This window comes from Hippichthys cyanospilos, chromosome 6, assembly GCF_059441005.1.
Source record: "Hippichthys cyanospilos isolate Australia breed blue-spotted pipefish chromosome 6, RoL_Hcya_1.0, whole genome shotgun sequence".
Lineage (NCBI taxonomy): Eukaryota > Metazoa > Chordata > Actinopteri > Syngnathiformes > Syngnathidae > Hippichthys > Hippichthys cyanospilos.
This window is the reverse complement of record NC_142374.1, coordinates 1,840,001-1,852,030: the sequence shown is the minus strand read 5'-3', so window position 1 is coordinate 1,852,030 and position 12,030 is coordinate 1,840,001. Positions and strand designations below refer to the sequence as shown.

Below are 12,030 nucleotides of genomic sequence, written 5' to 3'. Positions count from 1 at the left end.
TACCGAGGTACCACTGTATATATATATATATATATATATATATATATATATATATATATATATATATATATATATATATATATATGATATAGACACAGTGATCCCTCGCTACTTCACGCGTCACCTATCGCACTGTTATCGCAGATTTATTTTTTGGGGGGCGGGGGGGGGATATTGCTGAGTTATCTATAAATGCACTGCGGGGGGGGATATTGCTGAGTTATCTATAAATGCACTTGTCACTGGCACTCCTTGGAAGTCATACTACAACTACAGTACACATATTTACGTTAATCTTAAATGATTAAACCTTATACAGTAAATGTACTGGTATACCCTCTCTTTTCTGTGTCTTCCATGTCCAGTCACGTGCCTAATATTTTTAGCACTTCCTCGGACGTCCGAGTAGAGCGAGGAACAAGAAGCTTTCCGAACATGATTAAAACGCAGAGTTTACACTTCAATTGATTACAAAAGGCAAGATGATCCTAATGCTTACTTTCGTCTCTCCTTTGTCTCTCCTGTAACCGCCTGTGTGCGCTCAGCTCAGCACACACAAACAAGTTACGAATGTGCTAGTAAGCACATTCATTGACAGCTTGGTCTCTGGGAGCCGATTGTGACTCGTAGGCGTGCCGAGAGCAAACGCACACACCCGGTCTGTGTGCCTATATAGAGCGCAACGGAGAAATGCACAGCTTTGGAAATCTGACTTTTACCTAGATTTCTTTTGTAATAAATTGAAATTTCAAGTGTATTGTTATGATATAAGAGGATTCAGTTTAATTCGATGTCTGGGCAGCTGTTTGCGAGAGTTAAAAAAATGGAAAGTAGTAAGTAACTACTGTTCAGTTAGTATATAAGGTTTAATCATTTAAGATTTAAGTAAATATGTGTACAGACAGTACTGCAGTTATTTGTCTTTAATAATATGCATAGAATGAAGACTTTTCACATTTAAGAATTATATATATATATATATATATATATATATATATATATATATATATATATATATATATATATATATATATATATATATATATATATATACACGACCTTAATCCGTTCAGCAATTAGGCTCGTAACTCGAATTCGCCGTATGACGGGCAATCCAAAACTGTTAATTAGCGTGCAACGCGTGCAAAAACCTTAGGTAAAAACATCACGACTTTATACTCATATTAAAAATTAGTAACATCTACTGTACAGTTAAATTAAATAACAGAAATATACAAAGGAAAAATGACATTTACCTTTGGGGCGACGTGACTTGAGCTGGTGCTGGGTGGAGGCGAAGGGTAGCAGAGACAAACCAGCGGAATTTTTTTTTTCTTAAACGACAACTTTTTTCAAACGAGAACTTTTTTTAAACAATGACTTTTTTGTTTAAACGAGAACTTTTTTTAATCGAGAACACATCACCGATGATTTCCTTTTCTTTAATCCATAATAGAAGCCTCTCCATTTTGTTGTTGACCGAGGTCCGTCCCCTGGCAAGGAAAGTCATGCCCTTAGAAGACTTGCTTGCTTTAATAGCTTCCTTGTTCTTGAGAATTGTACCGATTGTCGAGCGGTTACGGCCATACTCACTAGCAAGGTTAACTATGCGTGCGCCTCCTTCGTATTTTTTTATTATTTCCTGCTTTATTTCTATTGTCATCGTCCTCTTACTTCTTCCTTTACTGCCACTTGCAATTTTAGAAGCCATGTCTAACAGATAAAAGTTTGCAAAGTTCACAACACACCAACTAGCTCGTGCCATCAAGCTAGATGAGTTCGGCCAATAGCATATCGGCATTTCTGTGATTGACATGACGCAGGCCAGTAGCATATCGGCATCTCTGTGACTGCCTTAATCGACCAAGAGCATGTTGGCATTTCCATGACATGCGAGAAAAGTTGTTTTTGTTGATGCAGCAAAGCGAAAACAATAGTGCGGGCACACTGACCGGCATGTTGGATGGTTCGTAAGACGAAAGGTTTTTGTGTAAGAGGGGGACAAAAAAACGCCACGGCCCACGTCGTAAAATGAAAAATACGTAAGACAGGGGGTTCGTAAACCGGGGTGTGTGTGTGTGTGTATATATATATATATATATATATATATATATATATATATATATATATATATATATATATATATATATATATATATATATAAAAATCTTGTTCTTTTTTTTTTAATTCTATGTGTGTGTGTTTGTGCGTGTGTGGGAGGGGGGGGGGGGGTGTTCTGGTCTCAATCAACCGTGAAAAACGAGGGCTCACTGTATTCTGTATTTGGGTCAAAATAACTTTGGTTGTCTTTTTATGTATTGAGTTTTTTGTATACTGGTACATGGTACACTGGTACACGAAGTAGAAAGGGGGGAAGTCGCCAATGGGCACATTTGCCTTTGGCTGGCGCTTCCGCGTCTTCTAGCCTGTAGTTTACAACAAAAAGCTATGAAAAGAACAGAGGGACCGAGCACCAACTGTAGCGAGTTTCTCATCCAGGTCACTGGGACAAAAATCTGCTCTAATTGGTGTTCTGTCCTTATATTTTCTTAAATATTTTTTTTAAGCTACGCATCACAAACATGCTCGCTCATGGTGGGCGTTCTGTCAGCAACTCGCCTTTTCGCGTAGTGATGTTGGGTGTCCTCTTCCCCGTAAATACTCAGTAGAGTCTGTTCCAGAGCACCCATTCACCTATCAATTTTATCTCCTTCCATTATTTCAAAATATTAAACTGGTCACTTTGAAACCGAAGCGTAATGGCGGCTGCTGATACCTAAACAATACATCCCCAAGTTCAACCAACCAACCCCTTGAGCTACTCGGGTAGCTAGGCGAAGACCCTTGTCACGATAGGCGCTTAGAAGGTTGCTGGTAGACGCTTAGGGGAACCCTCCAGACCCACGACGTTTTTTGGTCTGAACGGAAAGGGGAACTCAAGCTACCAGGGTACAGCGGAAGAGTTCCTGCGGTGTGAAAGTTACTGTATTTTCTTCTGCCTCTGAAGCGTAACAGAAAATAACTGAATGGCGAATTGAATTATGGCAATCCCTGAAGTGTGGAAATGTTCTGTTATCTTTTTTCGTCATTCTTTTTTTTTTTTTAATAGAACACAGAATAAAATGACAAAAATATATATATATATACCTAAATGAATATTTCATGTACATTCAACAAATACAGTATCGAGTGGCAGAAAAAATGTTCAACAGATTTTATTAATTATTAGGAAATTCATCTTCGTCAGAGGTGTGTTTGTGTTACCAGTTGTTTCATATTTCACGTTTATGTGTCACATTTTTTAAACAAAATCACTGTGCCGTTATATTGGGTGTAAAACAGTGGAATCCAGGTCAATTCACAACTTTTCCTTGCGCAATTAAGATGAACTTTTTTTAAAATTAGAGCTATAAAGAATGATCTCACGAACAATTTCATCGTATATACTAAAGAATAAAACTCAGATTGTGTGTAGAATTCTTTGTAATCCACACAAAGCCTGGAGTAAATTTCATGCAATGGTTGTAAATGATTTGAGTGCATAGAGGTAAAAATAATCACCAAACATCGGCCATTTTGCCAATTACTTTAGATGATGTTTGAAGGTCGATTGATGGTTTGATGGTCTGTTGTCAACTGCTCATATGCTAAATAATGTATTGTAGTTCTGAAGCTGGGTATTGTTGAGATTTAATTGTAGTTGCTCCCTTTCTTAGTCCTGGTTTCACAAATGCTTTTCATGCATACTGTACACCATCACGCCAATTAAAAGTTGAATTATTATAATTTGGGGTGGGGGTGGAGGAAGTTACAGACGGACCGGCCGTTGTCTGACAAACAGCTGATTACAATTTTCAGTGTGAAAAAAATGTGAGACTGATGATGACGTGGGGGTGGCGGCACTGATAACTGATGAATGTTGGACGAGCAAAAAAATGTAAGTTGCCCACATCTACAATTTGACTCCAAGGATAACTGGGACACATAAAATAGGGCTTACAACACGATCATGTGGAGGCTCAAGAACAGCTTAGTTTATGTTCATCTTATCAATTTCAGTTTTGTGTGTCTCTACAGGTGTGCGGAAATACATCAGGTCAGGAATCATGTCCCTCTCCCTGTGGTGGATTAGGATGTACAAATGCAGAAGGTGGCTCCATGTGTGGTGGGAAGGATTGTGATGCAGTGTTGTCAAAGGTTCATTCCAGTTGGCAAAAAGCTTTTGACTCCAAACAGGAAATATTGAATGCCATGGAGGAAGTGGATAAAATTGCCAAAATGGTAAAGACCTAATTAGATTTGGATTATCTTTCTGCTTATGCTGTTGGTCTCATCTGTACTCCATTTAGGTGTCAGAGACCAAACAAAAGGCAGATGAAGCAAAAATGAGTGCTAATGACATTTTTATGAAGACTAACATGACCAAACACAATATTGATCGGAGCAACGAGGAGCTACGGATCCTTATCCGAGAGATTCGAGGCTTCCTCACAGGTGACTTTCTCTGTTTTCTTGTGCAATTCGGGTTTTAAAATCGACAGATTGTAAAATGATCATGAAGGCAATAATTATTCTATGTTGGGAATGAATAAAAACTCATTTGTCACCAGACTCAATAATACACTGTATATAAAATCAGGTTGTTAGACTTAACGTACATGCTGAGTAAAACACAAATCCTTACCTCATCAACCTCAAAATAAACATGTTTCTTTTTTAGAGGACGGAGCAGATTTGGAGAGTATTGAGAAAGTTGCTAATGAAGTGTTGGCCATGGAGATGCCAACCACATTAGAACAGCTCCAGAAACTCACAGATGATATTCGTGGAAAGGTGGGGGAGCTGGGCAACGTAGAGACTATCTTGCAGCAGAGCTCTGATGACGTTGAAAGAGCTCAAAGTCTTCTTGAACAGGCCCATGAAGCTAGGTGTGTTGCCTGTTTTACGTTATCTTATGCTATGCACTGTGTGAAGTTAACTATGGTTGAGCAGCTCTTTCACTGGCGCGTATCAATAAATCAATAAATCGTATCAATAAATCAGTCGCAATCACATAACACACACTGTCTTAATGGTACACATTTCTCTCAACAATGTACCTGGTGGCATACCACATACATAAATATTTGTATACAGTCAAAAGTATGGGCACACCCACAGATTCAGGCAATAATAAATAAATCCTCAACATTATGAAGAGGTGTTGATGGAATTTTTGATGAACAAAAAATGTTCATCAACTTTGAAAATATTATTACTAAAAAATTCATTTAGATTCTTCAGGTTTGGAAAACCTCAAAAAAACATGAATAAACACGGAAGACCAAATGTCTTAGTAGCTCCTAGCAAAACTTAAGTGCCGCATATACTGTACTATAGACTGGCAAGAGTTGGCTTACTTTTCAAAGGTAATTTATTATATATCAATGATTCTGAACACTGTGCTGCTGACAACCTGACAGTTGCCGTTCCAATTGATCACTTTTTAACAAACAGACTGACTTAAATGTGTTTCGGTTGGCCACATTGGTCTTGCCGTTCTATTATCTCATCTCATAGACCAAAATTTATGGGGAGAGTGGTGTCTCAAATCTCCCTAGTGTTTCTTGAGAAGAAAGTAGCATGCTGCTCCACTGTTTAAATTCAAAATGGCAATTAAAATATATATAAAAGTTGGGCATCCATTATTAAGTGGAAGTAAGTTATTTGGTCTCTTGTGTATATTTTTTTACCACCAAACGTAAATATATACTTTTTATATTTACGCCAATATTCGAATATGTGCAGCACTTAGGATTTAGTAATACCTGTTTTGTGCTATATAAATTAGGTTGTGTTGACAATACCCAAATATTTGATAGTTTTCAGTAGGGTATCCAAATACCAAAATACTCTATCCCTCCAATCCCTAATCATCCCTGTAATAAAACGAACTCGCGTGATGATGACCAACTTAAAAGAGTTTTTGGAGACTAGTTCGCTGCTTGCTCTGTAAACAGTTGTGAGAGTAAAAAGAGACACACTTTGCCTTGGTCTCTTTGTCTGATTATTTACCGCATCACATTCTCTCTATTCAGTCAGGAGGCAGGTGATGTGAAGGAATCTGCTGAGATGGTGAAACAAGCTCTGGAAGAAGCTCAGAGAGCTCAGAAAGTTGCCAGTAGTGCCATCCGGCAGGCCACTGACGATTTCAAGAACACCAACAAGCTTCTGCTCTCAGTCAGTCCCTATTTTTAAATATTTAATCATTTGTAAAACTATGTTTTAAGCCACGACATGTCAATAAAACGTTGTCTGTTGTGTTCAGGTAAAATCAGGTACAGCCAATGTAGAAATAAAACTGGGCAATGCCACTCGGCAGCTGCAACAACTTGATGAGGATGTGACACTGTTGAGAGACACAATTCTGAATGCTACACTGAATAGTGAACGCACCATTCAGGATGCAACAAGCATAAGACAAATAGTCAAAGAGGTGAAAAGGGTAAGTTAAAAACATTATGGATTTGACTTGATCATGGCTCTGCTGAGAAAAAGGTAGCGGTGGGCAACTTACTTTTTTTTTTTTTTGCTGGTCCGACATTCGTCAGTCGTCAGTGTCCTGCCTCTTTAATCATCCTCAGTGCGCCATTTTTGTTTCGCAATGAAAATTGTAATCATCGACCCGTCAGGCAAGCTCTAAGCTATAATTCAACATTAAGTTCTTTTATCGGCATCTGAATGAATGCAGGAGGAAGAAAAATGCAATCAGCAATCAAGTCCACTGGATGGCATTATCATGCTTTACATGATACTCTAAAGCTGGATGTTGATTCTCTTTTATAACTTGGCTAATTTTTTTAGGTGGTTTTCAAACGTTTCATTCAAATTTGTCTGAATTTGTCTAAATTTTATGTCTCATGCACTATAAGTAAAACAAAATATTGTTGAGGTTGAATTTACTAAAAAAAAAAAGTCTTTACTTAGGGAATCAAAAAACTTCTATCTTGCATTTCCTGGCCAAAAGCCAATCAGAGAAAGAAGTAAGGATGGGCGTTATGGCCTAAAAAAAAAAAAAAATCTATGTTTTTTTTTTTTTCTCAGAAAATCCCAATAGATGATTTAAAATGATTTTCTCCCCCTACCTAAAATCAATTTGCTGATGACAAAGAAATTGTTCAAAACAAGTTTGAATTTTATTTTGTTCACGTTTTCCCTTCTGGAGTTAAAGTGATATAAACAAGCCACACAAAAAAAGAGATGGCAAGCCTTGCCTGACATTGTAAACAGTGACAATTTAACTTCAGTAAGCTTTATTTAGCTCCAAACTGACACAATGCACTCTCAAATTATCTTAAAAGAAATTCAACATAAAATCATAAGACCCTTGTTTGAGGTTGATAAAATAAAGTGCAAACAAAACCTTGAGTTACCTGAACATGTTTTTGCAAAATAAAGAGGTGCTTGTATGGTGTGCAAAAAGGTATTTGGTCACTATTTTAATTCCCTGAAAAATTTTAAATTAAATTAAATTAAATATCTGCATCGAATAAAATTAAACATCTACAGTAAATAGTAGCCTTCTATTGAAACAACTGTGAAAATGTAACTTTTCAGTAAACTTTTCTAACTGACAGTGACACAATCAACATGAAATAAAGTGTATGTGACCGTTTATGATAAAACATTTACAAAAGTTTAACAACTTGCCATTCAGTATCCAGTTAACACGTACCTGGGGTCCAAAACTTTCAGCAGGTGAATAAACCTGCTTTTGAATGAACCGGCTTTTCCAAGGTGTGTATGGACACCATATCTTTTGCAATATACATTGCGACTATATCTGTGACAGCTTTCCACCGGGCCCCTTTTTTTTATCATACGGGATACAATTTGTAAATGTTTCCAAGACGGTAGGTTGTTTTTTGGTGGCGTTAATGTTACTTGGGCTGCAGTGTTTTTGTTCATGTCGTAAAGTGAAACACCTCTCTCACTCGGTAGCATGCCTCTGTTTTAGTTGCTGCAGTAAATCAGTAGTACTGCTACCTTTGGTAGCAATAGCCTTTAAACAAATTTTGCAGCGAGGTGATGTTTGTTCTTTGTCTGACGCCACAAACCCGAACCAGTTCCATTTTGTTTGTGTATTAAGTGCGGGGGGGGGGGGGGGGGGGGGGTGCACTCCGCGCTCTCTGAACTACGGGAGCTCAACAGGCAGCAGAATTGGTAGTCCTCAAAAAATAAACATTTGGATTAATCAATAAAATTGATTTATCGCCCAGCCCTAGAAAGAAGGCAAATTTGTTCTTCACCCCATTGGTTACTTGATCATGCATCTCAGAATGCTCTTATCAGCAATTTCTTTATGTAAAACATTTAAAAATTACATTACATAACACTTAATTCTTAACGTTACTTTTGACTTTCGGTCTGCAAGATTGTGTACAGTATGAGTTTTAATTTCTGAAACCAGGACTAAGAAAGGGAGCAACTACAAATAAATCAGTAAAGTCAGCTGTGTTATAGGTGTGAATGACAATTAGTGAATTGAACTAACCCAGTTTATTCACTCATCTGAACATGTCACCACTGCTTGGTGGTGCTGTAATGTGACTAATGTCACATTGACTGTAGACTAAATAAAGTTTGTATTGTAAAGGAGCACCAATATAGCAGATAAATATGCAAGACAATTGATTTGTATTTCAGTAAGCATAAAGAGGCTTGGCAGGCTGACGGACATCTGACGTAATGTCTACCCCGATGATTACTACGGATGAAAATTGCACTTGGGACGTTTCACCATTTTTTTTTAAACATTCTCGTCATTCGTCGGCAAAACGGGCACCTGTCAGCGACAGGTTGATGGACATTGAAGTGTCCACCTCTGAAAAAAATGTCTAGCAAAGAAAAGATTCATGTTCTCAAGATTTATACCTCTTTGATGATGTCATGTAGGGCATCGAGTCTGAGATTAAGGACAAGTACACCTCTGTTGAGCAACTAATTGACCAAAAAGGGAGCAGTGTAGCTGATGCAAAGAAGAGGGCAGAGTTATTGCAGCAAGAAGCCAAAGACCTGCTGTTGCAAGCCAGTGAAAAGCTCCACATTCTCAAAGGTGAAGTCACACTACCTTTTACTTTTCAGTGGTCAAAGGTTTGTAAGCATAGTTTCATAAAGGCTTCTTTTAGCATCACCTATTTTTTATTAGCCCTAATTATTCATTCAAATCTACACCCTAAACCATTGCGTCTGGGGGCGCGAGGTGATGCCGGGGCACAGATGACCCCAGGGAAAAGGCTTTGTTTTTTTAATGTGAAGTGTAATTACAATGAAATTGAAATGTTCAACTTCTTTTTTTTTTTTTCTTTTTTAGTTTCAGGCACTTTGCTGCACCTGGTTATTTTTTTCTGTTTTAGACTGACCTGTATAAACACTGTAAGTTGTCAAAAGTTGATTTATATTGCTTTTTTCTGTTAATGTTAATAAGGTATAGGTTTACTTGGTATAATAGGTATACTTATACAAATTTTATCGAGTGTGTGTGTGTGATTGTGGGGAGGGGGGAGGGGGGGGGGTGGCTTGGCAAAATATAGCTGAGAAGCACTGCCTGAAACTAAAACAGTCTAGCTCACTATATTTGGGGAACAGCACAGCTTTCTAACATCCTCAGCCGGCGTAACCTCCGCATAGTATTTTATTATAAAAGAAATCTAGGTAAGAGATTTCCAAAGGTCTGGTGAACATCTGCTCCTCACTCTGCTTCTGCCTCAACAATGTGTGCCTTTTTCTGTCACTGACTGCAGCTGCGCGAGACTTCAAAGGAAAGGGGGAACTTTTCCCACTTACTGTACAGTGTATAAGGTTTAATAATTTAAGATTTAAGTACATACTGTATGTGTACTGCACTTCCCATGAGCTCGCCACCCGTGGTAGGGGCCATAAGGGTCGGGTGCACTGTGAGCTGGGCAATGGCCAAAGGTGGGGACCTTGGCGCTCTGATCTTGGGACATGGACTGTCACCTCTCTGTCAGAGAAGGAGCCTGAGCTTGTGTGTTAGGAAGAGAAGTTCCGACTAGATATAGTCAGACTCGCCTCCACACACAGCTTGGGCTCTGGTACCAGTCCTCTCGAGTGGGGTTGGACTATGTTCCACTCTGGAGTCGCCCGCGGTGAGAGGCACAGAGCAGGTGTGGGCATACTGATTGCTCCCCGGCTCAGCGCCTGTCAGTTGGGGTTTACCCCAGTAGACGAAGATGGATCTGTTCCTTTTCTCTACTTGAAGAAAAAACGTGCGGTTGCATAGCAAACAAAAGCAAGACAGACACCTGCCTGATATTTCTTGCATTACGCCAATGTAGTTGGCCCCTGAAAGTATTTTTTATCTTTGTACCCTTGGAGCATGCACTCTTTGTGTGAACACAGCACCAGCGGGATTACCTGCTTGTTTTAAGATATGAAGAACAAACATCTGTGTTTTTGGATTTTCAGTTTAACCAAGGGTTTGCAAAAAAAAAAAAAAAAAAATCATGTTTGGTAGGTGTCGTGTGTTGGGTTCAACGACTATTCACACTGTAAGACATTTCAAACATCTTTAGAAACATTCATTCAATCCACAAAAAAATGCCATCACATCGTAGGGAATACAGGTACCTAAAAACATTTTAGCATTTATTTGATGCACCAGAACCTGTTTATTGTTTTGGGGAATCAGTTGATAAACATTTCCACATCGCCCTGCATTGTTCTCATTGCCATCGAGCCTTTCCTCGAAACTAACTACTACAGGAAGAGAAATCTAAAACAGAGGTACTTCTGTGTTTAGCAGACATCTGTTGTTGTCGCCCTGTTCTAGCTTCACAGAGAATCCTCATGTACAAAAAGTGAAAAGTTTTTAATTGCAGCCACCTGTTATTGAACAAACTACAAAAATGTTATCCTGAGGCTTGCTGAAAACTAATGTTTGAAAGTTGGCATATGCCTAACAATTTAGAACAGAGTGTGCTTGTAACTAAATCTTTTCTTTCACATTTCAGAGCTAGAAAAATCATTTGAAGACAACCATCGTGCTCTTGAGGTGAAGGCGGAACAGCTGGTGGAACTGGAAGCCTCGGTCCAGGAGCTGCTGCAGCAGATCAGCCACAAAGTCACACTTTATAGCACATGCTTGTTCTAAGTTCAAAGGTCACTGTTTGCAAAAAGAAGCTTATTTTTTAATGCTTGACATTTCAAATTTAAATCATTGGCATGCAAAAATAAAGTTTTAAAATGAGGTGTCAATATTGTCTTAATTTGAAATGTAATCCTAGACAATTCTTCATTTTTGCATCACCCTGTTTGAGCCGGAAAAGAACAGGTTGTACATGATTTTATTCCCACTTGTAAACAAATGCTGGCCGTTGGAGTCCAGTCCTTTTTTCTTCCTCAAGGGTGCTCATTTTACCTCTGAAAACTGTTGGGTTCCAGGGACTCGCAATACTAAAAAGCTATGAGTCCCAACAGGAATGTTTGGATGTTTGGAGTCCCATAAATTGTGCATTAAAACATTAAGTAAGAAGAAGTTAAGTTTCGATCTGCATTTACAAGACGTGAGCAAAAACCTACGACATCAAACGCCACAGTAAAAATTTTTGAAAAAATAGAATGAACCGACATAAAGCATCTGTCATCGTCTACTTAATATCGCAATCACTGATAAAACTTAGCCCATTTTGGCAGAAAAAGCTGCTATTTGCTTTAAGTGTTTTCTTTACTTTCAACATGTCTGTTTTGTTCCTTTTCCGATGCATTTCGTTTTCACTTCTTTACTTTCTGGCTCATTGTTACTGGATTGTGTATTATTTGACTTGTCACTGAAACAAACAAACAAAAGAAAAGGCAGAGTTTAATTGTTTCAGGTCAAAAGATAGCACTTTTTTAAAAGGGATTTTAAAAGGGGGGGATTAAAAAAAAGAAAAACGGATCCCAGAATCTTTGTCAGGGGCAATTGCTGATACCCATATAATCATTGACGTAATTCTTCATATTATGCGAGTATACGTAAATTGGCATACA

At 38.3% G+C, this 12,030-nt stretch overlaps 2 protein-coding genes across 3 annotated transcripts in view; one reads left to right on the top strand and one right to left on the bottom strand.

Annotated features, from left to right (window-relative positions):
- lamb1a (laminin, beta 1a) overlaps positions 1-11,248 on the top strand; it is a 65,051-nt gene extending 53,803 nt beyond the window's left edge. The window contains exons 27-33 of the mRNA XM_088416934.1: positions 4,078-4,281; positions 4,350-4,494; positions 4,721-4,928; positions 6,078-6,219; positions 6,308-6,484; positions 8,935-9,094; positions 11,013-11,248. Coding sequence (XP_088273060.1) covers positions 4,078-4,281; positions 4,350-4,494; positions 4,721-4,928; positions 6,078-6,219; positions 6,308-6,484; positions 8,935-9,094; positions 11,013-11,152 — 1,176 coding nt within the window. The 3' untranslated portion in view covers positions 11,153-11,248. The remainder of the gene's footprint in view (positions 1-4,077; positions 4,282-4,349; positions 4,495-4,720; positions 4,929-6,077; positions 6,220-6,307; positions 6,485-8,934; positions 9,095-11,012) is intronic.
- The window catches only part of ska1 (spindle and kinetochore associated complex subunit 1), a 17,594-nt gene continuing 16,187 nt past the window's right edge, over positions 10,624-12,030 (bottom strand). Inside the window, exon 8 of one of the 2 annotated variants that reach the window (XM_088416936.1) lies at positions 10,624-11,101. The gene's annotated coding sequence lies outside the window, so the exon portion shown is untranslated. The remainder of the gene's footprint in view (positions 11,102-12,030) is intronic. The other variant, XM_088416937.1, reaches the window with a different exon arrangement.